Source organism: Magnolia sinica, chromosome 17, assembly GCF_029962835.1.
Source record: "Magnolia sinica isolate HGM2019 chromosome 17, MsV1, whole genome shotgun sequence".
NCBI classification, from domain to species: Eukaryota; Viridiplantae; Streptophyta; class Magnoliopsida; order Magnoliales; family Magnoliaceae; genus Magnolia; species Magnolia sinica.
In genome coordinates this window covers 10,169,280-10,196,273 of record NC_080589.1, presented here as the reverse complement: position 1 = coordinate 10,196,273, position 26,994 = coordinate 10,169,280, and the positions used below count along the sequence as shown (strand labels likewise).

Below are 26,994 nucleotides of genomic sequence, written 5' to 3'. Positions count from 1 at the left end.
AGTTTTTAAACTTCCTACATGGATGAAATGAAGAAAGAAATGGAAAACAAGAGAAAATTTGGAAAAATCAAAAGGGAGCCCTTACAGTTGTATTAGCCCTGTATAGGTGCTGTTATGGGGCCTTCCTCCTTTTTCTTCCTCTTTTGAGATGGGCTGGTTCGCTCCCATATCGATAATGAAGGTGGCCGATACAACTGATACCAATTTTTGAAACCTGGGGCACCAGATGAGTTAGCCACCTTTGTGGGGTTATACGCAACATTTGCCATTGGACCAACCTGGAGAACAGCCAAGACATACATATGCATCACATTTGTCTGTGGGGTGCTTGTCTTTGGCATTCATGGACATGCAGTTGCAAGTAATTCAATAACTTTCTCTTCAAGGAACATACCTCAGTCCACATCTCCCTAACATTTTCAAGAACCATATTGCAGTGACGATCAAAGGCTCTCACACGACCAAGAAGCTTCTTGTTGTTCCGGCAATTGATGAGCACCTGAGTTCATAGAAGTTAGTATGATATTGATACCCTCATTGTTTACTATTTTGTAAATCATGGGAGTGGTCACGCTCTAATTGCAATACTGAAAACCAGCTTCAGAAACCAACAGTTGCCCTGATTCCACCGAGATTTGCTAAATCTGGCATAAACCTCTACATCTGACCACACATGTCAACCTAGCACATGTAGAACATCCAAGCCATGCATCAAGTGGTTCCCACCACGTAGATGACCTGATCCAAAAATAAGGCGGGTCAACACATCAAGCGGGTGACACTCCAAGCATCCATCTTCTATGTGCATGTGTGGCCTGACTGATGAGTTGACAGGCCTGATTTCTGGGCTATCATCTTTATGGTGAGGTATGCCTGACGCACAGCTTGATGTCCAGCATGTGTCAGGGTAGCACATGTGGCCATCTATAGAGATATGTGTGGGTGCTGACCAAACTTTGATTTCACCAGGTATCTCTGATTTGAAGCCTGATATGAGAAAAAATAAACTATTACTCGCCAAAAACATCAGGCCTGTGATCCTAAGATACTCATGTATGCCAACGTATTTCGTCAAACATGACATGATACTGACAATGCAACCAGATACTCTTAGGATACTTATAGGAAAAATTCTAAATGAATCCTATGGTATTAGATCATCATCGTCATTCGTCATCTAAACCTTATCCCAACTGAGGCCAGCTACCTGAATCTTGTTCCGCCATTCCACTCTATAAATGACATGTCCTCAGTTAAACTATATATAGGTCATCAAATCCATGTCAAATTTTATTTTTATTTTTTTTGAAAAGTCACTTGATTATATTAATAGAAAAAAGAAAAACAAAACAGAGGATAGAAGGCTGAACTGCCAAGGGAGCGATTCAGCCTACTACACACCCAAGAACAGCAAATTACAATCCTTTAAAATGTCAACATTGATCGCCCACTCAACTACTAGAAACCTAGCTCTAGAGGCAATGGAATCCGACGAATTTGAAGTCCCCTTGAAGCATCTACCATTTCTTTCTTCCCACACTGCCCACCAAACAGCAAGAAGACTCATTCTCCAAAGCTTAATCCTCCATTTCCCCAATGTTATACCATGCCAAGCCTTTAGGAGATTTCCCATCGAGTTAGGTGCGGACCAAGCCATACCAAAACGAGATAATATATCTGACCAGATACAGTAGGAGAAAGGGCAATGGATAAATAAGTGATCCACCGATTCCTCGCTGGACATACAACACAAACAGAAATTAGTGATAATCATCCCTCTTTTTCTCAAATTATCTACAGTGAGAACTCTTCTCTTGCCCACCAGCCAACTGAACCCCACAATCTTTGGAGGGGCTTGGTACTTCCAAACCTTGTTGGTGAAGATCTCCTCCCTTGTCGGGCACATTGTCGGTATCCCTGTAGAATGTTTTAACCGAGAATTCCCTTGTTTTGTGATAGTTCCACACTAATTTGTCTGCACTCTGCACTTTCCTGGTCTAACTTGACATCTTGAATGCGAGGAATCGGTGGATCGCTTATTGTCAAGATTCATGAGAAGTTTGTGGAAATTTTAATGCCAGCAGCCAACCTGACACAACCCTCCTTTATCTGGACTTAGGACCGGCAATGAGAGCACAAAGCTCCCACTGGCATGATTTGTAAATAATATTATATTGGTCTGTAAATATTGTAAAAATTAGCAATTTTGTTAAATTTAGCATGTTTGGAAAAACAAATACATGGTTTAATAAAACTAAAAGTAAAAGAAATAGGTTAAATATCATGTTGCAAACGGGATACCCATATCCTGCCCATGTCTCCCGGATTTTTTGAAAAGTGACAAGTTGCATACTGTTCTCCATCATAAAACAGGGTCCACAAGTGCGCCCACTGCTGGCAGATTAATGAGCAGGCCCAAAACTCCAAATGGACTATGGAGCCCACAATCCGATCAAATGAACCAGATTATCAACCAGTGGATTGTGGGCCCCACATGCAGTGAACTATCTGGTTGGTGAAAACTATTCTTTGTTTCTCATGATTGTGAAGACCTAGACGTGAAACTCTTCTAGAAACCCTAGCAGTGATACTCCTTTAGGGTTTTGTGTGGCGAGACTCATATTTATCCCCATTTCATCTATTTTCTGCTGCAATTGAAGAGATTGATTAGTTTCTAGCATCTAAAGGTGGAAGTTGATCTTCAAATTGGCTCCATTCAACTATTTCTCAGTTATATACAATTCCATCGTAGTTACTTCATCATAGAACCATCCTCACAGAATGCTTCTTCTTCTTCTTCTTTTTTCTTTTCTTTTCTTTTTTTGGTGGTTCCATTGACGCTGCCAAATGTAAGATTGTGATGCAAAATTACATTTGACTTCCCATTATGACAGTGATTTGTACATGCTTAAAAGCTCCCTGGTAAGAAATGAGAAGACAGCAAACTCCTCTTACCTGGGTATTATTTTTAACACTCATCATTAAGACAGAGAGTGGGCCTGTGTTGAATTCTTCTTCTTCATTCTTGGTAACCTGTCACATAAGTATGAAAAGCAACAAGTGAAGATGGTAACAGATGGCCAGTTGAAATTAAGAAGATAGCATTTAGCAAAAGTTCAACCATATAAATATCAATGATGTCTGAAACTCATCTTTAAGCCAGTATGAGCAAAATGATACTTACACCCAAAATTTTACACAACATCGACTAAAAGAATTTTACACCATGTCATCTCTAAGCACCATTAACCAATCCTCCATGTGAGGGAAAAGAAAAAATTTGTTGGAAAGAGATCCCGAGCAGCATGGGACCATCTACTCACAAAGGAGAATTTGCAAGCAGTTGATGTACAGGCTGAAAAGGACCGAAAACAGAGAGCAACACAACAATAAGCCTTACTGGACACAGGCCAAAAAGTACTAGAAGCAGACACAAAGAAACATGCTTGAACTCCACCTGATGCACATTGCTCCCTAGCCTCAGCCACTAATGGTTTTTAAGATTTCAGTATTTCTAAATTTCCCACCAAAACTTATTCAAACTTCCTTGTCCCTTTGTTATGTTACCTCGAGTTTTGTCCCACATCGGAAATGCACAAGGGATTCTAAGTGCTTATAAGTGGGGTGTGTTATAAAAGGCTTGGGCCTTCAAGGGACACGAGGTGTCACTGTTGGCCCGATTCTTTGCAACATGTACCCAAGGCTGTTTGCCTTTGGTAAAGATGGGGAACTCGAGCATCAGGTTGCCTCAGGGCGCCAAGATGAGTCAAGCCGTGGCATGCGTCACGTGCACGTGCACGTGTGCCGCCGGGCCTGGCCGTGGGCATGAGCGCAAGCACAGGTATGGGTTTAGTGTGGTGTGGTATGTGAATATACTTGAAAGTGCAAGATAGTGCGAGTCTACTTGTGTGCACAAGATGGTGCAAGTCTACTTGCTTGTGGCCTACTTGCATCCCTTTGTTTTAAAATCAAAAGCCATCTGTTCGGGTGGGTTGCGCCTATTGGGTTTAAACCCAACAGACCTAATCCTTATAAAAGGGTGTTTTAACACCCCATTCAAGCCCATTCAAAGTCTGTAAATAGACTTCCCTTATCCGGTTTTTAACACAATCAAAACAATCAAGTCTCTCTTTCTCAAATCTCTGGTTCATTGAGTTCGTTTTCTAAATTCGCTTAGGGCCCGTTTGGTTTTCAATTTCCCATGTAAATCACCGTAAATAAGTAATGATCATTTTCATTGGTATTTGTTGCATCCTTCCCAATGTGATGGTGGTAGGTGATGTTTGAACATATCCATCTCCAAACCCAAGGGTAAAAACTGTGGGGCCCACCATGATGTATGTGACTTATCCACGTTGTTCATCCCTTCAACCAACTCATTTTAGGGCATGAGCCAAAAAAAAAAAATGAGGAAGATGAGGGTTCGAAGTATCAATATAGGTACAACTTTCGCTGGCCGGGGATATGGAAACAATATCAATACCGCCGATAACCTAAAATGGGGGGAAAACATTGGGTGAAAACAGTGGAATTTTTCAATGAAACTTTAGGAGATGCGAAAATAGATATGCTTGCATATTTGGAATTAAAAAAATAATAATAAATAAATAAATAAATAAATAAAAATTGCAAAAAGAATGCACACATAATAAGTTTTCATTTAACGGGGGGCTAAAAGCATGTGTTGCCATGCCATAAGAAACAAATCGAAACACCCATCGATATTTCAAAATAACGACAACATATGATATTTCACAGAGAAATCGTCAACAACTAGAAAGAAAATGAAAGTTGTGGTCTCGATATCACCCATGTTGCAATAACAATAATATCGCGATATGATTGATATTATCGTCGACAATTTAAACAATGTATACAACCATGCGCCAATAAAAATTTTGAAATGGAATTTTTTTCCTAATAAATGTGATTTTTTACAATATCGATACATTGGCGATATTGTCGAACTATCGTTGATACACTCGCTATACAAGCGACACCTAGAATTTACGTAGTCAAAAATATTGGCAATATGAATACATTAGCAATACAAGCGACGCATGGAATTTACACAATCGAAAATATTGGCGATACATTGGCGATAAGTGTTCTGGTAAAACAGAAAACAGATGGATGGCATGGATAAGCCACATACATCACGGTGGGGCCACTATTTTAAGTCAGCCCTTTCCGGACCAGTTTTCGAGGTGGAAGAATTCTATCTCTTTGCAAACATACGATAGAAGTAATAATGACCCATTTACAAATATTTACCAAGGATTCGAAAAATCAAACACCCCCTTACTGGTTCAGGTTAAGGCTGCGAGTGGTCCGAGCCCGTGCACAATAAGTGCACCGCTGACCGGATGATAGTTGTATCCTAGAGGATGATTGTCCAAGATTCCTGTTGCACTTGGGACATGGTCCAATGAAGACAAATTCTACTTCAAGCAAAGTGATTCCAAATCATGCCTTAACTCGGCTCAAAATTCCTCGAGTCCCTACATCTTCTCTTTTTATTTTTTTCGGTTTTATTTTACAGTCTACAGTGTTTTCAACTATCAAACCCAACAGAGGAAAAGACGAGCATATTTGAACCAAGAACATCAAGAAACAGTACATTATTTCATCTGGATTATGATGACAACATATAATACAACAATTACAGATGACTAGTAGTCATACTTCGAAACAATATTAAATGCCAACTGAAAAATAAATTAAGATCGTTAAAAGCACCAAATTCATAGTAAGAAACATGACGGATCAAAAACTAGAAACACTGTCAGACTGAAATATATGAAAGTATCCAAATATACTATGAGACCAATACAATTAAACAAGCAAACCATATAACAGGGAGCTACTTAACCATGCAGTTTAGAAAGTCAAATGCTAAGAATACTTACATTGGCATCTTCCTCCATCGGCCGACTACTGGAGGAGAATGAGTATTTTGTCAGTATATTGAGTGAAGGGAAATAAAATTTTTTAAAAAAATAAATAAATAAAAAATCTACTTTTGTCCGTAAATTATACACACAAATGATCAAGACAATAAACGCTCGTGAATGCAATGTGTACCTAACAAGTAATATAACACGTATAAAACAATGGAGCAGGCGGGGGGAAAAAAAGACAAACACATAAACAAGCTCAAGAATTAAGTATATGAAAGAAAACAAAATAATGAACGAATAAAACAAGCTTTGAAAAACATAAGGTAGGGGTACTTTGATGAGGAGACAACAGATCCCAAAAGTTTACACTTCCATGTTGTGAGTTGCTTGAATTCCTCTTCACTTGCAACTTACAAGCGGGACCCAAACTCCTTACCAGTAAAAACCATGGATAAAGTAGTCTTCACCAGTGTAGGATCAAACCGCATTCACCAAGAAATGCAAAAACATACAAATATATATATACACACACACACACACACACACACGGAAACATACGAAGGTCGTGTTTGTCTTTGGTACTGACAACATTGCCCCTCAAACTCAATTGACACAGGGTGGATGGGCTTGTACGAACCAGGAAGGGAGCAGAAAGAAGATAGAAGAAGAATCACAAAATACCACACTTTGCACAAGTTTTGGGCATAGAATGAATGATGTATTCATAATTCAAAAATTCAAGGATTCTAGCAAGGTAGTCAGTCTTGCTGCTTCCATTTCACCTTCTATGGATTGTCTCTTTCAATGGGTGGGTTTGTAAGTTCTATCGTGAATGCATCAAAAGTTGTCACTAGTAGGTAATAAGATTAGGGAAAGTAGACAGAAAAAAACAAGAAAAGAGAAGAAGATATCAAACCTAGGAGCTTACAACCCTTAAGACTAGAAATAGAAACGACCTATTCAATGAGGAGCTTTTTAACCCTAGATCCTACAACTTGAACAGAGGCATGAGTGTTGTTAAAACATCGGTCGTTCCTTTCCATCCAAACAGCCCACCAAATCGCGAGGATCGCCATTCTCTAGATATTCAATTTGGTTTTCCCCAGATTGAACCCATGCCAATATGATAATAAAGAAGAGGCAGTATTAGGAAGACAGCCAGAAACATCGAATCTTTCGAAAAAATCCAGCAAGATGAGAGAGATGAAGGGGCAGTGGGCCAATAAGTGATCTGTCAATTCCTCATCGTTCATGCAGCAAAGACATATATTAGGAAGTTGCATGCCTCTCTTCTTCAGGTTGTCGATTGTAAGAATCCGCTTCCGAGCCGCCAACCAACCAAAACAAATAAACTTAGGAGGAGCCTGATATTTCCAAATATATGGATGCGCCGAAGAAGCAGGGATAGTGGAGGGGACGAGAAGAGAATAAAGCGATTTCACCGAAAATTGGCTGGATTTATCCCCCTTTCCAGAATAGTTTGTCATGTTCATCCTGATTGGCGACACCATGGAGAGGCAATTGAGAAGAGCGGCATATTCCTCCAACTCCCGATCGTGCATATTTTTGAAGCAATTAATTTCCCACACTAGACCGGCCTCGGTTTGAGAGAAAAAGCAGCGAATCGGACAATCTTTAAGGATAGCAATGCGGTAGATGTTGTGAAATCAAGGTTAATCACAACACCAATGGTCCTCCCAAAACCTAGTTTGGTAAGCATCTCCAACTAGAACAAAACTCCTTTGGAAAAGGCATTCTCACCCTTGAATACCTATTTCCAAATGTCCAAGGAATGGTCCATATTTTCCTTTGACAATGATATTCCATAAGGCGTCCTGTTCCTCTCCCAGTCTCCAAGTCCATTTGCCGAGAAGGGCACGATTCATCATTTTCAGATTCCGGATGCTCGCGCCACCATCCCGGTAATGAGCTTATAGACCTCCTTCCAACTGAGGAGGTAAAACTTTTTTCTTTCTTCCATCCCGTTCCAAAGAAAGTTTCTTCGCAACTTCTCCAACCTATTTGCTTGGGTGATGCCGAGCTTGGTTGTGGAGTATATGGGAATGTTGGACAGAGCGGCCTTGATGAGAGTGAGTCTTCCCCCGATGGACAGATAGCGACACTTCCAAGTGGCGAGCAATTTGTTAAATTTGTCAACGACTTTATCCCACATAGGCTTCGGAGGGGGACCTAACAACTAGGGGAAGGCCCACAAAGAAAGTCGGAAAAGAGGCAATAGAGCAGCCTAGGATCAATGCAAAGGAATTTAGCTCCAGGTCTGAGACATTGATACCGAAGACCTTGGACTTAGCCATGTTGATACGTAAACCTAATACTGCCTCGAATCATCTGAAGGTTGTGTGCAGGTTTTGCACGGAGTCAGAGTCAGCTTCCACCATAATTAGGGTGTCATCGGCGAATTGAATGTGAGAGATTGTCGACGAAACACCCGGAATCGCAATTCCTTTGAAGAGACCAACACTTTCACCTTTAGAGATCATCTGGGACAAGGCTTCTCCAATCATGAGAAATGAGAGAGGAGATAAAGGATCGCCTTGCGAAGCCCTCTAGAGCTTGGAAAGAACCCTTTAGGGGTGCCGTTTAGAAGAACTGAGAAATGAGCCAATTCTACGCAAGCCTGCATCCATCGTTTCCATTTATCGCCGAACCCCATATGATTAAGCATATAGAATAGCAAGCTCCAATCAGAATGGTCATACGCCTTTTCAATGTCCAATTTGAAAAGGATACATTTCTTCCCTAACAAATGGCAAGAGTGAAGGACTTCATTAGCAATCAGCGCTCCATCTATGATTTGTCTCCCCTTGATAAATGTGTTCTGATACTTAGAAATGCGTTTGCCCATGACTGTCAAGAGTCTGGAAAAAAGGATTTTATAAGGGCTGGTAATGAGGCTGATGGGCTTATAAGCCTGTAATCGGAAAATGAAGATGCGCCAGCCACTTTGGGAATGAGAGCAATGAAGGACGCGCCAAGACCTTTAGAAAGCTTATTCCTGATGTGAAATTCTTGGAGGAAATTCATAATATCGATGCGAACCGTGTCCCAAAATATTTTGTAGAAACACATGGGATACCTATCGGGACCCGGGGATTTATCTCAACCCATCGCACTGATAGCCGCTAAAGCTTCTTCTTCAGAAAAAGGGATTTCCAACGTTCAGCTTGAAGAGAGAAGAAAAGAATACCACCAAGAAGGGGTCTGTTCCAGCCCTTTGCGGTATAAACGGATTTGAAATGAGCCACTGCACATTCGGCAATCTCATCCTTATCATCGATCTCCCTTCCGTCGACTGCAATGCTGTAAATAGCTTTGGCCCGAGCTTTCATACTTGCTAGATTGTGAAAATACTTCGTATTTCGATCCCCCTCTGCAATCCATTTCGCCCTCGCTTTCAATTTCCATGTGATTTCATCTTGAAGCGCCCTGAAAGATAATTCTTGAATTATTGCTATACGTCTGGAGAGAATGTGAATTGGGATTTCATTATCGATGACACCAGCGTCGATTGATTGAAGTTCTGAAAGAAGGGCTTCCGATTCTTGGTTCCTTTTGCTAAGTGCTTCGGCCTTCCATCCTTTGATCTTCTCCTTGAGTAGCCGAAGCTTGCAGAGTAGTCTGTGACCAGCGAAGCCGTCGACTTGAAATCCCGACCACCACTCCTCAACCTTCTGTTTGAACCCCCCCGATCTCCAACCAGGCTGTATTGAATTTGAATGGTTTGGGGCCCCAATCAATATCGTCCGACGAAAGCAGAATCGGACAATGGTCCGAGGTGGTTCTAGGGAGGGCAATCTGCGCTACGGAAGGGAAAGCGTCAATCCATTCCGTAGATAGGAGGAACCTGTTAAGCCTGGATTGGATTGGATTGCGGCGCCCATCGGACCAAGTAAATTTGGCAACAGAGAGCGGGAGGTCAACCAATTGCTGTTGCTGGATCCAATCAAAGAAAGCTGCCATTGCTGGAGTGAATTGCCTTTTTCGAGAGTGCTCCCCAGAGAATCGAATCATGTTGAAGTCTCCAACGATACAGCGAGGACCTGAAAATAATTGTCTCATTACAGATAACTCATCCTAGAAGAGCGGTCTAAGAGAGTCATCGTTAGGACCATATACAGCAATAATAAGGCAATGAAAGGTGGACGACTTATCTTGCAATATAATTGTCGCCGAGAAGATCCCCTTGACCGAATGCTGCAGGTCCCACTGAGACGATTTCCAGGCAATGAGAATACCTCCTGAAGACCCATCAGCGTCACGAGAAACGAAGTTGGCGTATTGGATTGCCATAATGTGGACAGGAGACTATGAGAGAAGGAACTTTAGTTTCCTGGAGACATAACACATCCGGGTTCTTTCGCCTGATGGAGTCCTTAATGAGGTGCCGCTTCTGCCTGGAACCCACCCCTCGAACGTTCCAAGAAATAATTTTCATTGAGACACCACACTTCCCCGCACGCCCTTTCTTCCATGCCTAGATGTAGACGCGGGAGAAGCCTTAGTCATCGACTGCAGATTAAGGAGCTCCCTATTGGATGACGATCGAGTCGGGTGTTTGATCGAAGTCTTCGAGGGAGGGAGAGGTCTACCTCTATCTTCGATATATTGGAAGAGGCCAATATAGTCTTTTGGGCAGGTATCAAATGATAAGCCTAAGGAGCGACCCACATGTCCAACTGCATCCCTAATCCACCTCTTATTTTGCATCTTCTCGAAAATTTCCTTGCGACTTTTACCTTCTATGGCTACAAGCGAATTGTCGATCTGATTCTAATGGGAAGGTTCTGCTCGCATCTGGAGAGGTTCCGCTATGATGATGTCAGAAGACCTCTCCTCGTGGAACAGGGTTAGAGGACCCAGATCTGCCCAGTCCTGTCTTTTGGAATCTGAAGTGGATGGGGAAGAAGGATAGGAGTCAGCACCCTGAGATTCTGAAATCAGGCTCTCGAAGAAATCCCCGCGGGAAGGACTATCTTCCATCGACCAGAGATGAAGATTTTGCGACGAAAGAGGAACGTGAGGAGAAGGGGTCTTAGAGGGATGAGGAGAGGAGTCTGGGGGGCAGGGGGCATTAGTCGCAAATCTAGGTTGAGGGGGAATGGGTACGGCTATAGAGATAGGGGGCCATTTGCTAAGCGGGAGCCTAATTCGGGTCGAAAACGGGCCCGGGTCCACAGACCTGATCTCATTGAGGGACGTTAGCCTGGGCATAACGACATCAGCTTCCACGTGGGGGGCTGAGATGCGCTGATCAGCAATTTCGAGGGCCATGCGTCGAGCCGGAGCGGAGGGCGTGCATTTAGAAAGGTGAGTACTAGGTAGGTGAAATGGCAGTAGGCTTCGTGGCTGTGTCTCCACCATCGATGCATCCAAAGGGTGAAGAGGACCTGAAGTGCCACGTGTCAAATAGGGCGGGAGGCACCGATCTTTTTCGCACTCGATATGATGGTCGTCAGATATACGAGCTGCAAGTCGAGACGGGGAGTTGCCACGTACCTCATAGGGCGGCTGATGGCTGTCATGTAGGTCTGCAGGAGCAGGCGATTTGAATGCACCTCTGTTCGGTACTCTGCCGGTGTATGGAGACAGAGCTCCTTCTTCCCCGAAACTGTTCCGATTCAAAGCCTGCTGTCGACGATCAATTTCTCTGGATCGCCAGATGTCCCCCCATCTGAGATATTTGACTCCAGGTTCTTCCTTTTGGACGGAGAGAAGGATGGTTCGATTCTCTGCTTTGACACGAATGTGATCGGGGAGGGGGGAACCTTTCCTCCTCCTAACCCTCGCTCTGATAACGCCAAGCTCAACTCCTTGTTGGGTTTTGGGGTCCATTTCCAAGATGAAACCCAAAGAGGATGCGGCTGAAATAAGGAACTCGTCGAACCAAAATTCCAGAGGAACATCCCATATGAGAACCCATATATTTTCTTTACCAAAAATGGAGAATTCCTCCCACGGCATGATATTAGCAATCGGACCAGATTTGTGAATATTCCCCACTGTCGAAAGAAAATCGGGGTAAGGCCTAGACAAACTTTAACCCAAAGAGCATTAGAGTCGATGGGTTTAAGATCGGAATTCCCGCATTGAAAGCCTGTTTTTTCTTTGATCCAGTCCCTGACGATGGGAATAGATGCTCCCTCCTTCATGATGATGACTGCGGAATTGGCCAGTTCTGCTGTGTTTTTCTCGAACTTGACTTGATCAATAGAAAGGGTGCCAACCGAAACATCTTCTCCATCTGCTTTGAGAGACTGCTGAGAGGAGTTGAAGATGGGTTCCTCTAACATCGTAGAAGAAGGGGAGGGATCTTCTTATCACCAAGATTTTTTTGAGGAAAAATTCTTTCAACCTTCTTTCTTAGAGATCAAGGCAACAAATAAGATGCCCACAGATAACTTTTCCTTCTAGTAAAGTTGGAAACAAAACTCATGATTCCATCATTTACCTCATACCAAAACACTAAAAAACATGGAAACCATCTGGGCAAGGCACTTTATCTTCCCTACTCTGACACCACCACCTTTACCTCGTCCTCCCCATTTGAGAGCTCCAACCAGTCCACCTACTACTTGGAGGTTTGGTTAAAAGATTATCAAGCTTTGGCCTAACCTGCTTTTGTCACCAAGTCTGCATAAAATTTCACATTGCTTCTCAAAATCTCTGATTCAAGGATTCTAGCAAGGTAGTCAGTCTTGCTGCTTCCATTTCACCTTCTATGGATTGTCTCTTTCAATGGGTGGGTTTGTAAGTTCTATCGTGAATGCATCAAAGGTTGTCACTAAGCCTCATTTATGCAGGACTGTCAGATGATCCAATAGGAGACCATCAGTGTCCCATTGTTGATAGATTGAAGATCAAGCCCATCCAACAGTTTTGATTAAATGACTAACCCAAACATCCAGATTGTGTATCTAGATCATTCAGCCATCCATATTGGGGATTTGGACCTTATCAAGATTGAGTAGATGAAAGATCAGGACCTCATTGATAGTCCTGATGAGTGTAGGACAATACCAATGGTCCAATTGACTAGTGGGATCCACAGGATCACAAGGATGGCAAAACACAGGAACTAGTTGGGCATGGGAAGAAATAGGGTTTTGTACAAACCCTATATCCCTATAGCCCACATGGTTGGTATAATGGATAATTTAAGATGGAATATAACTCCTTATCTTGTCTACTTTAGATACTTCTTTAACAACAAGTGGGAGTGGCGTAACAGGATTCATCTAGCTGAACTCCATTAGTCTGGATAAGGCTTTGATGATAATGACTTATAACAAGTTGGAGATAGTTCAAAAAAGGGCTTCTAATTAGGCCAATAAGATTTTAGCTTGGCTTCTTTGCTTTTAATTAGGACATTGTAAACTGGGTATAAAGCACATATGGGTTTATTATGGATATTGTGATGATGAAGATTTTAAATGAAATAAATAAGTTTCTTCATGTTCCCTAAAAGGCTAAAATAGACTTGAAACCCTAGAGGAATTATTCGTCTAGAACATTGAGCAATATGCCATAGTTTTTTTTTATAAGGTAAGCAAAAGATATTATCACCAACCAAAGAGGCCACCAATGGCCAAATTACAACAAAGCCACAAGGCAGGAGAAAAGGCAGAGGTTGAAACGCGATATGAAGGTCTCATCAACTCAGAGGCTAAAAAGCCAAGAAGGCTGATATATAAATTTAAAAGAAAAAAACAATAAAACAAAGAAAAACAGCTATATCCCAGCCAAAGAGAAGGAAAGAAAGAAACATCTAGAGCTGTCAGAAAATTGAAGCTCATGATTTGATAGAAGCTTGGAGTGATTGCTATTTTATAATAAGCTTGAGTATATGAATGTTGATGATTGAAAATCTATTAAACATTTTAGACATGGTAGCACCACATCGAGCATCCGTTCTCCATATGGTCTTCCTGAGTGGATGCAGAAGGATCAATGAGAGCTGAGATGATTTCCCTCTCACAAATAAGCAATCGCACTCATATTCCTGCACAGCCCCACAGAAAGGATTTGGGGAATGGGTTGGGCCTTGGAGCAATTTGCCATAGTTATCGTTACTTTCATTATTTCATCTTTTGCTGATTAGTGGATTGATTGGAGATCTACCGGAGAATCTAGATATGGAATTGGTCGTCAAAAGTGGCATGTATCTGGATCTACACGGTTCTATCTATATTTCATCTTTAATGCTATATTACTCTCTCTCTCTCTCTCTCTCTCTATATATATATATATATATATATATATATATATATATATATATATATATATATATATATATAGGAATCCTGCAGAAGGCATAGAGATGAAGAGTACAAAGCCAGTTTTGGAGGCCCACACTAAAGAAGTTTCTGTTTCTAAAACTAGATGGAAAACTTAGGGCCCGTTTGGGTGCGTGGATTTGGAACCCGCTAGATTTGAAATCCTCATGTTGTGTTTGGCACCCTGGATTTGGAATCCCATGTAATCCAAAAGTAGCTATGCATAGTATATCACAGGGGTTTGATTTTAATTACTAAATCAACATTAATATCTCTAATAGTGTACCATGTAATGTTTGACACAATGGTTATAATAAGCCCGTTGAAATATATAATTTGCCCAAAAATGATGAAATTCCAAGTCTCGGATGGGCCACAAGCACAAGATCACATCCGAGTGACTAACCAACAATTTTTAACCACTAATTTACATGGACAATATTTGGACGGCGCAGATCATTGTATTAACGTAATTATAGTAATGCAATTGATAATATGATTGTTTTGGGATATCAACAGTGGGCCATGTGCCCAATAGATTAATAACCTAGTGACACACATGTTACACATGCAACTCCTGGAAGGATTTTAGATGTAATCCAAGCTTTCACCTTGGATTTCAAAGAGGGGATTTGAAACCCCCAGTTACCTTATGGTGCCAAACATACCAGTAAAAAAATCCATGGTGCCAAACGACCCCTTATAGGTCTTCAAGATCAATCGCTTTTTGGTGCAGCCCAATTCTGTAAAAATAGAACAGGAGATTTCTTGTTTTCTATTGGGTAGCTTAAATATGTTACACAAAGGATTTTGGGAGTGGTTTTCGTGGTTGGTTATTTTAATGTATTTCCTCATCATGGTGATTCTCTAGGTATAGTTAATTTCTTAATTGATTTTTTTTTTTTTTTTTGAAGATTTAGCTGGTACTAATCAAACTGAAGGGGAAATTTTACAGCATAGATAAAAGACCAGCCATGCTTTATGGGACAACACACATGTTACACATGCAACTCCTGGAAGGATTTTAGATGTAATCCAAGCTTTCACCTTGGATTTCAAAGAGGGGATTTGAAACCCCCAGTTACCTTATGGTGCCAAACATACCAGTAAAAAAATCCATGGTGCCAAACGACCCCTTATAGGTCTTCAAGATCAATCGCTTTTTTGTGCAGCCCAATTCTGTAAAAATAGAACAGGAGATTTCTTGTTTTCTAATGGGTAGCTTAAATATGTTACACAAAGGATTTTGGGAGTGGTTTTCGTGGTTGGTTATTTTAATGCATTTCCTCATCATGGTGACTCTCTAGGTATAGTTAATTTCTTAATTGATTTTTTTTTTTTTTTTTTTTGAAGATTTAGCTGGTACTAATCAAACTGAAGGGGAAATTTTACAGCATAGATAAAAGACCAGCCATGCTTTATGGGACAGAACATTGGGCAGTTAACAAACAACATGTTCATTGGATGAGTATATCTAAATGAGGATTTTGAGATGGATGAGTAGCACTACAAGGATATAATTTATGAATTTGAGGGAAGTTAGGAGTAATACCCATAGGTTTAAGATGAGAGAAAGTAAAATTAGATGGTTTGGTCATGTGCAATAGAGACCAAGAACTACGTTGGTCAGAAGGAGTGAGTTGGTGCAAGTTCAAATCTCGAAAAGGGCAAGGGGAGGGCCCAAAAGGAAGTGACGGAAGTGGTACGAAAAGACTTGATGACTTATGGTCTAACTGAAGTTATAGCTCTTCATAGAGTAGAATGCCAAAACAAGATTCGTGTAACTGACCCCAATTAGTTCAGATAAGGCTTCGATGATGGTGGTGATCATTAAATTTCTAGCTGAGGTAGTTTCTTAATTTAATTTAGATTAGAATTTGGAGTCTTTCACGAATATGCGATCATTGTAGTGGAAAGTAGCTTTTACTTTGACAAATAAACAATCATCATTTTTTGGGCATTTCTTGAATAAAACCCTTAAAAGAATGAAGTTTGGGGAGTTTCCTCAATGAAAGCCCTCGTAAAGGAGGTTTGAGATACATACATCCTCATAGTTTCCCTGCATTACTTGCTCTACCACGTCTAGTTCCAGTCTAGTTTAACACAAGCAATAATGGGTAAGAAGTTGCATTCACATCAATCATTCTATTGGTTTGCCATAGCCTGTTGTTGTTGTTGCTAAATTATTTGAGTAATATAATTTTTTAAGCAATAATATTATTATTATTTAAAAAAAAAAAAAAACAACTATTATAAATAGAAGGTTCGACATAAATCTGCTCCGAATTCCTTTCTTACATGCCTCCAAAACGAAACATGGATGTATTACTAAGAACCCCATTAGTGTACCTCGCATAGGTACCTATGGTAACCTTGCCTAGGTAAACCGATCACCACATGCGTGGAACTTTCATGAGATCCACCCCGTCCATCAAGTAGATGCCCCACGTTCACTTTGGAACCCAAAAGCCATGATGATTCAAAACTCTGGTGGGCCACACCATAAGAAACAAATGGGAAGGGATGTCCACCATTAGTTTTGTGTATGGCCAATATTGTGTTTATATGCCATCCAAATCCATTCATCTGGTGTGCCCGATAAGGATGGAAGGATTACCCAAAAATCCCAGTATTCGAAAACTCAGATGGGCAATAGCATGAGAATTTAGTGGTTTTTGTATAATTTTAAACTGAGTGAATGTTTAATCAGCCTGATGTTTGGGATCAAGGCCAAACAAGAGGTGGTCTACCTGATGGATGAGGTGGATCTCATACATGTTAAATCGTTGGCGAGTAGGAGAAAGCTACCCCCGTTAGGTACCCATGCGAGGTGAACAGGAATTTTTCCTATTCCTATTCATAGTTCGCAAACTGGACTAGTCAACCCGGGTCTCGCAGATCGACTTGACCTGGTCTGACTTACTAGATGTAGATGGATGGGTTGTGAAACAGAACCTTCTTAGTTGGCATAAGGCCCAAATGATGACGATGACAATGGTGATGGTGATGGACTATCACAATTTTATTAGAGAAGGAAAAAGAAGAAGAAGCAACACAAACATGAGCCGAAAGATGGATACATGGCATGGTTTACAAATCAGCTTTGATGCACTGTGTCAGTCACCACCAATACAGATCGCATGCCCCTGTAACGTGCTGTTTCGGACCGATACAGCCGTATCATTCATGGGCTAAACCGGTACATACCGGGCAAAACGTACCAGTTTCAGGCAATACATCAAACCATGATGCACGCAGAGATAAAACCCATAGACAATAAATGGCTAGGATCATCTGTTGTCCACAAAAGAGCAGGTTAATCGCAAACAAGCCCTTGCGCAGCTAGTGCAAGGAGAGATTCACGAGCTGATACACCCGTGCCAACTGGCCTGCGTGTGCATGATCCAGTCCATTCATCAGGTGCGAAAAACCAATCCCTGGCCCTAAAATCTGGTCCAGCCTCACTTTAGGGCCAGGGCTTGGTGGCAGTGTTCCCCAGTGCATGAATGGCCCTGATCTGTTGCATATGCCCGGCACCCACACGTGTGCCATGAACTTCAATCTCTCTTTCCAAATCGTAGTTTTTAGAGATCGTTCGGGAAAAGGAACTGATTTTCCCATAAATCACGACATCTGGAGCGAAAGAAATAGAATGAAGTGATGTGAGGAGATGTTTGGCATACCTCATGTTCGGAAACAGAGAAACTGCGTCGAATGCAGACGAATATGAAACTTCTTTCTTCGAGCTCGAACTGAAACCCTAGCAAAAGGCTATAGAGAGAGAGAGGGAGGGAGAGCAGGTGTTCTAACAAGAGAAAATTGAGAGAGAGCGTCGTTTGTTTGCTTGGTAGGGTTTTGGGTTTATGATGAGATTTGGTTGTGAGTTTACCATTTTTTTGTTTTAAACAGTGGTGAACATGGGGGTCATTTGGACGCCTGTAAAGGTGCAATTCCATGTTTAGGATAAAATTCTCGCCGGAAGCGGATTGGCTACTCCCCTGCCACCAGCCTGGTGGCTGGTTGTCGGTGCTCTGTGGGCCCCACCATGATGTATGTGTTTCATCCATTTTTACAGATCATGTCATGGCTCGATCCCAAAAATGAGAGGGATATAAATATCAGGTGGACCACACCACAGGAAACAATAGTGATTGGATATCCACCGTTAAAATCCTCCTAAGGCCCAATGTACTGTTTGTTTGACATCCAATCTGTTGATTAGGTCATACAGACCTGGATGAAGGGAAAAACCAAATATCAGCTTGATTCAAAACTTTTATGGCCCCAAAAAGTTTTTAATGGTTGACATTCATTCAACACTGTTCCTAGAATGTGGTCCAATTGAGATTCGGATATACCTCATTTTTAGTCTCATACCCCACAATGATCTTTAAAAAATACATGGACAGCATTGATGAAACACATGCATCATGGTGGGGCCCACAAAGCACCGACCACCAGCCGTTGGCCGGTGGCAAGGGAGTAGCACATCCGTTTCCATTATTGTCATGGGAAAACAATGGATTAAGCTTTGGTGGACCATAGAATCGTAATCAACAAACCAAATTCGGATGTCAATTACTTATATACATATATAACCAGAATGTCATCCGTAAAGGGTGTATATGGATGAATGGCATGGATGAACATATGCATCAATGTGGAGCCCACATGTAAAATTCATAGAAATCCCAAATGGGACAAATGCAATTCCATCCTCCCTAATCCCAACCTTTCTCATCCTTCCCAAATGCCCGATGGAATTTGGACAGGACCAAATGCGGTTCCATCCCACCTATCCACATCTAATACCATGTGCCGGTCTTTTAGTAGTAATCCTTTTCCGATGACATGGGTTGCCTGGACAGGTGTATCGATCTGTAATAAGATTACAGGTTGTAATTTAGTTATAATATGAAATATTGCAAACAGACCTGTTTTAAATTACATGTAATCATATTATAGGTAAGGAGGTTTTTTTTTTCGTTTTGATGGGAGAATTATTGTCCTTCTTTCAATTGCCAGATCCATGGTTCAGTGATATAGATCATGCATTTATAATTTATTATATACTGCACACATTATACACATAGGGCCACTGTATTCTCCTTATGTGTGTGTATTGTTCATATATGTGTAAGGAATTAATGGTTACCATTTAGCCCACTATGCATGTGGGGGCCATCTATCTATATTCCATTATACATGTTGCACTCAATTTAATTAAATTAGACTATTTGTGTGACATGGGGTTTAGATTTTACATGTATATGAATAGGATGCACGAGCATATCACGCTCTGCTTGACTTGAGAGTTAATCGAATTATTGGCGTCCCCTTCTTTGAGATGGATAGATTGGAAACTATGATGAGAGATCCGGAATCCTCTCGCCTATCAAAATTGTGTTATGTCCAGGCAATTGGGGCATCTTTTGTCAGGTGTATTAGATGGTATTAAAGTGGATGGAATTGTAAATTTGGGTTTATCACATGTTTTCTAATGTTATGTTTGAAACATAATTAAAAAAATTAAAAATAAAAATAAAAAATTATAGGATTTACTTTTAAATTGCATTTGGATTGAATGTGGATGGAGCAAAAATCCATCATTCATACATAGACGTTTAAAGAGAGTACCACAAGCCACTAACTTAACCTTCCCAATGTGTTGACATCAATAAGTTTTTTGGACCCCACCGTGATGTATGGGTTATATCTGCGCCATCTATCATTTTTTTAAGATCATTTTGTGGCATGGGCCCAAAAATGAAACAAATATAGAGCTTGCATGGACCACACCAAAAAACAGTGGGGATAGTTACATATGCAATTGAAACCTTTTTAGGACCCACCGTGATGTTTATTTGCCATCCAATATGTTCATGAGGTCACACGGAACCGGATAAAGGGAAAACACAAATATCATATTAATCTAAAACTTATGTGGCCCCAATAACTTTTTAATAGTATGCGTTCAATCCCCATTGCTTTCCATGGTGTGGTCCATTTGAGCTTTGGATCTGCTTAAATTTTAGGGTCATTCCCTAATTTGATCTCGGAAATATATATGAATAGTCTAAATATATCCCATACATCATGGTGGGACCCACAAAGCTTGCAAATGTGGATCCTACACCTATTCCCTGGATTCATAGAGTTCCGTGGGAGAACCTAACTTGATATGTTTTGAATTTCATATGGATTTGGAAAGCCGCGTCGAATTTTTAGAGGCATTTCTCATGACCCTTTCTAATACAAGACTAAAATTTCAAAGCATGCAAAGCTAATTTTAATCACATCTCACACTCCTTCCAAACATATCATCCCGAATTTTAAAGTGAGATTAGTAATACAATCACATCCAACATGGCTTAATATCATTGTCCAAACAAGGCCTTAGTGAGTAACTCATGCACGTTGAGTCGTAGTTGCGGCACGTGACACATACTTATGTGTGAGTGTGCGCCGCACGGAGCCATGTTTAGACGCAGGCATAAACATAATGTGGTGTGGTGTGCATATATGTGTGTATCCTTTCCTTTACTTTTGAAAAACTGTCTTCTCGAACCCAACGACTAACAACTCCAATGGTCGCTGTAGTTGGGTTTTAATCCAACAATTATAATTATTTTTAAATTGTGTTTTTACACTCTTAAGGGGTATTCATTTAAAGTATATGAAATGAGTTATTTTCATTCATTTCCAACAAACAAATATTTAAGTTATTCTCACATTAATTATAGCTTTCCAATGGATGGAATAAATGAACATAGTTTTTCGTGAAATGGATAACTCTAAGTTTTCGTCCACATAAAAAATGGATGATTCCAAGTTATCGTCCACGTCAAAATGGATATATCTACTAACGACATTAGTGGAAGAAAATTGATGTGCTTACGTGGCTAGGTCTATCATACAGTGATGAATGTTGTCGATGATGCAGGATAAAAAAAGATATCATATTTACTACATTTGATCCATATTTAGAGTGCTACACCATGTATGTTATTTTATCTCGATAAGCTATTATTTTATCGAAGGTCTCTTTGTCGTCGACCATCATGGTAATCTCAACTTATTGTGAAAGTCAGGAATTCACTTATAGTGGGTAAACACCTATTGTGATGCACATAAAGTTACAAGGATAGCTTAGACTATTATAAAAATTAATAACGTTACTTTTTACGAACATTTAAAAGAAAAATAATAAATAAAAGTAAAATAATAAAATTAAACAAAAAAAAAAGTAAGAAAAATAAATTGGTGAAATTAAATACTCTCTCATTGGCGGCTTAGATACATTTACTCGCCAAGCCTTTTCACATTAAGCTTCACTGTTTTCCTATGGATCTAAACTACAAAGCACTTAAATAAAAAATTTTGACTAAAAAAATAAAAATAAAAGCAAGCCTTAGCCTTTATTATTCGTAAATAAAATTTTCACATGTAGAGAGATTCTAAAAAATTTAGAGACTATCTTTTATAAGGCATTTACGATATAAAGATTCTTAGTGTATGAATAGTACTTGTTGGTTTATTAAGATGACACATTGCTTAACACCAGATCTAACATCTGCTAGAAATACAGAGTTTCTATAAAAAAAAGTTTGTGATCGGGGTTTCATATATAGTGTCATATTCTAGTTGCAACTTTATTATAATGTAATGACTCCATTTTGGAATTTGAGAAAGTAGAAGATTAATTAAGTATGATATATCAAAAAATACATATTTAAATGACATATAATTTAAATGGTAGGTCCATACTGTGCTATACGCCTAAAAAGATTATTGTATTTGATACTCAAGACCTAAATAATGCAAATTATCAAACATCGCATAATATAAAAAGTTAGGGTTCGTTCATTTTATAAATAAGAACTTTGCATAATTTATTTAAAAAATTTAACTTTAGATAAAATTGTAAACATCGATGAAGTCATTTAGCGGAAAAAAAAATATATTTAGATGGTTTCATCACTTAAGTACTCTTAGGTTATGTGGTCTCTTAGCAAATGATCATATATATATATATATGTATGGTCTCTTAGCAAATGATCATATATATATAATCTCAATATATAGATACAATGCTTAGCATTTTTAAGACAATGAATATACACTAGTGTATTTTGAATAATTACATGTTAATCATATTAATCTTAGTGCTATCTCATACATATGTTATTTTGACGTAATATAATGATGTGCATTACTAGTGATGCGAGGCAAGTTATGTCTATTGTTTTTATTAAACTAGAGCCATAACTAAAGCGTTGCACTTTGCAAACCGCTGGTGTAGCCCTAAAAGATATTATTTAATTGATAGTGCATCCTATCATCGGCCATGGCAATAACCACTGGCTATTACTGGAGTTAAGTTTTCTTCAGTATTAGTGGCATCATATACTTGTTTAACTACTTAAATTTATTATGCTATTCGTTTCATTTCATGAATGAAGAATGTTTTATCTATTTTCATTATCTGACGTTGTTGAAAGTGAATCTATCTAATCCAATCATTTTCCATTATATATTAGTCAAATGACCATTAAATTTTAAAATAAAAATAATTTACCATCTAATGTTATGTTTATGAATAAAGGGAGAAACAACAACTCATTATGTAATGCTAGTGTTGAGCCTTATAAACCATTATGCAGCTCAATTTATAATACACTTCCCAAAGTTGCATAACTTATTAATATATTGCGGGGCAAATATTCTACATAATTCCTAACGTCTCTCACACAACACATGGACCACATAATCGTCAAGGATTCTAAAAGCCTCGGTAGATAGGGTGAATAATATGTCGTAATGAGATTCAAAACTCAATTTTGGCTAATAAGTCACAATCACTATATTAGCACGTGCTTTATTTCATTATTTTTTAAACGATGATGATAAGTTATGTACCTATCACTTGGATTTTGCAAACTCTTATTGGGTGGAATGTTTGAATGTTATATTAAATTTTCACTAAACTCTATCGTTATCTTGAAATAAAAATACTCTGTTGAAAACAATTTCTCAGCTAAAATAAAATATCACGATGTATGACCCCACATAACCTTTTAACACTATAATCAAAACATTATTTAATTGTCAATAATAAATTTTTGGACTTGTTTGGATTGCAAATTACATTAATAATATATTGTAAAAGTGTTATCATTATGAATTTATAATATTTACTTAAGCACATAGTTTGGTAGTCAAATGTAAAGGTAATAAAAAAATAGATAAAAGAATTTATAATTATTACAATTTTATTTTGTATTGCATTGTTTAACACGTACATTAATAATAATAAAAATTCTATGACCTGACATTAACATAATATAAAAATATCTCAGGCCATCGATCTAACCTTCCTAGTTTATTAACATCAATAAGTTTTTTTGATCCCAACGTGATGCATGGGTTATATTCATGCAATTTATTATTTTTTAAAGATCATTTTGTGGCATGGGCCCAAAAATGAAATAGATCCAAAGCTTGCGTGGACCACACCAAAAAATTGTGGGGATAATTACATCCACTATTAAAACCTTCTTAGGGCCCACCGTGATGTTTATTTGCCATCTAACATGTTCATGAGGTCACACAGAACTGAATGAAGGGAAAACACAATATCATATTAATCTAAAACTTATGTGGCCCCAATGAGTTTTGAATGACATGCGTTCAGTCCTCATTGCCTTTTATGGTGTGATCCATTTGAGCTTTAGATATGCTTAATTTTTGGGGTCATGCCCTGGACTCGGTCTCGGATCGGATCGATTTCGGGTCCACCTGTTAGAATTTCGGATCTGACCGGGTTAGGCTAAATCCGGTCCGTCCCGGACCGTTGCCCAGCTCTACGTGTGGGCTACAGACTTAATATGTTTTGAATTTTAGATGGATTTAGAAAGCTACTTCGAATTTTGAAAGATATTTCTTGTAACCCTTTCTACTACAAGGCACATTTTACAAAGCATGCAAAGCTAATTTTAATCACATCTGATACTCCTTCCAAATATGTCATCCCGAATTTTAAAGTGGGATTAGTGATACAATCACATTTAACACCGCTTAATATCATTGTCCAAACAGAGCCTTAGTAAGTAACTTGTGCACATCGAGTCGCAGTTGTGGCACGTAACACATACTTATGTGTGAGTGTATGCCGCGTCGAGTCGTGGTTGGACGTAGGCATGGGCGTAATGTGGTGGGGTGTGTATGTATGTGTATATCCCCTTCTTTGCTTTTGAAAAAACTATCTTCTTGGGCCCAACAACTAACAACTCCAATGGTCACAGTAGTTGGGTTTTAACCCAACAATTATAATATTTTTTAAATTGCGTTTTTACACTTTTTAGAGGTATTCATTTAGGGGCTATTTAATTTTCAATTTATTGTGATAAATACACGTAAATAGATAATAATGACTACTTTCATTTGTTTGACGGACATGAAAATCGGTAAATAATTGTCTCAAAAATCGGTCTATAAAAATCCTTATCCGTGCTAAATTTAATTTGTGGGCCCCAAAAAGATGTATGTGTATTATCTACACCGTCTATCCATTTTAATATTACATTTTAAGGCATGATCCCAAAAATGGGGGAGATCCAAAGATTGAGTGAACCATACTTCATGAAACAGTGGTCCTAAAAGATGTCAACTGTAAAAAACTATTTCCTATGGTGTGGTCTACTTGAGCTTTCGATGTTGAGCTCGAGGCCAAGCTCGAACTCGAGTACATCATGGACAAGCCAAGCCAAGCTTGGCTCACCTCGACTTGGCTCGGCTCGATGCCCACCTCTAGCTGTACGCGAGGGGCCGTTAATGTAACCTTTTGAAATGCAGCTGGAAATACAAAGGTAAATAATTATTACCTATTGATGTTAAATTTCAAATGTAATTAGAAAATCAATCAACCCCTTAAAGTTATAAAATGAGTTATTCTCGTTCATTTCCAATAAATAAAATTTTAAGTTGTCCTCACTTCGATTGTGGCTTTCTAATGAACGGAAAAAATGAATATAGTTTTTAATGAAATGGATAACTCTAAGTTCTCGCTCATATAAAAATGTATGATTCTAAGTTCTCATCCACGTCAAAATAGATATAGCTTCCAGTGACATGAATGTAAGAATTTTGATGTGCTTTAGCTATTAGGTTTATAACGTAGTGATAAATGTTACCAATGATACGGGGTAAAAAAGGATATCTTATTTACTACATTTGAGTAGAGCTGGGCAGAACCCGAGCTGATCCAAACTGAACTGAAGGCCTGGATCGGTGCCGATCGAGTAGGACCACTCAGATCCGATTGTACATCGGATCGAGTTCGAATCATGGTCAATCTAGACTGATCCGATCCAGTCTGGTCCTATATATAAGTTTTTTACATATATTTTTTTTACTTTTTACTACTCATTTCTCTACCCGTCCCGAATTGAACGAACCCCAACCCCTCTTTCTCTACCCGAATGAGGCACCGTACCCACCCATCTCTCCTCCTTTTTCTTCCGATCTCCCTCCTCTCATTCTTTCTCTCCTCCTTTCTCGCATTCTCTCTCCTGGTTTCTCACGTCTCATTCTTTTTCTCCCCCTTTCTCTCCCTCTTTCTCTCTATCTTGATTCAGCCCAGTCCGAATCGACTAGACAGACTCAACTCAATCCGACTCGATTCGATTTTTCAAACCAAGTCGGACTCGGTTCGGGTCAGGCCAACAAGGATTTAGATTGGATTAAGTCAGCCTTGCTGAATTCGGTCCCGGATTGGATCGAGTTCGGGTTAGGTTTTTGAAAAATCGGACCGAACCCAATCCGATCCGACTTGATTCGATTCTCACCTTTACATTTGAGCCATAATTAGAGTGCTACACTATGTATGTTGTTGGTATCTCGGTAAGCTGTTATTTGATTGAAAGTCTCTTTGTTGTCAACCACCATGATAGTCTCGACTCAATATTAAAGCTTAGGAATTCATTTTTAGTGGGTAAACACCTATTGTGATGCGCATAAGGTTATAAGGATAACATAGACCTTTATGAAAATTAATAACATTACTTTTTATGAACATTAAAAAAATAATAATAAATAAATAATATTAAATAAGAAAGTAAGAAAAATAAATTGGTGAATTTAAATACTCTCATTGACAGCTTGGATACATTTTCTCATTAAGCCATTTTACATTAGGCTTCATTGTTTTCTTATGGATTTAAATTACGAAGCACTTAAATTGAAAATTTTAGCTAAAAAGTATATATTAAAAGCAAGCTTTTGACTTTATCATTCGTGAATAAAATTTTCACATCTAAAGAAATTTTATAGAAATTATTTAGAGATTTTGTCTTTTCCAAGACATTTACAATATAAAGGTGCTTACATTATGAATAATGCTTATTGATTTATTAACATGACACATTACTTTATACCGAAGATAACATCTGCCAGAAATACAAAGCTAGTTTCATCTTTACTATCACGCAATGACTCTATTTTGGGATTTGAAAAAGTAGAATATTAATTAAGTATGATATATAAAAAATACATATTTAATCGACATAAAAATTGAATGATAAGTCCGTATTGAAATATACATCTAAAAATAGTATTGTATTTGATACTTGAGACCTAGATAATGTAAAATGATCAAACATAACATAATGTTAAAAGTTGGGATTCGATCTTTTTAGAAGTAAAAATTTTGCATAATTTATTTGGAGAATTTAATTTTCGATAAAGTTGTAAACATCGATGAAGTCATTTGGCAGAAAAAACAATATTTAGATGGTTTAATG

General features: G+C 38.9%; 1 protein-coding gene across 4 annotated transcripts in view; it reads right to left on the bottom strand.

Annotated features, from left to right (window-relative positions):
• LOC131230858 (uncharacterized) overlaps nt 1-18,165 on the bottom strand; it is a 31,605-nt gene extending 13,440 nt beyond the window's left edge. For 2 of the 4 annotated variants that reach the window (XM_058226880.1, XM_058226881.1), the window contains exons 1-3: nt 17,878-18,165; nt 2,956-3,033; nt 395-499 (exon numbers count right to left, since the gene is read on the bottom strand). In XM_058226880.1, coding sequence (XP_058082863.1) covers nt 395-499; nt 2,956-3,033; nt 17,878-18,150 — 456 coding nt within the window. In that variant the 5' untranslated portion in view covers nt 18,151-18,165. Of the gene's footprint in view, nt 1-394; nt 500-2,955; nt 3,034-5,909; nt 5,938-17,877 lie in introns of all 4 variants that reach the window. The other 2 variants (XM_058226882.1, XM_058226883.1) reach the window with 2 other exon arrangements.
• Between the last annotated feature and the right edge of the window lie 8,829 nt (nt 18,166-26,994).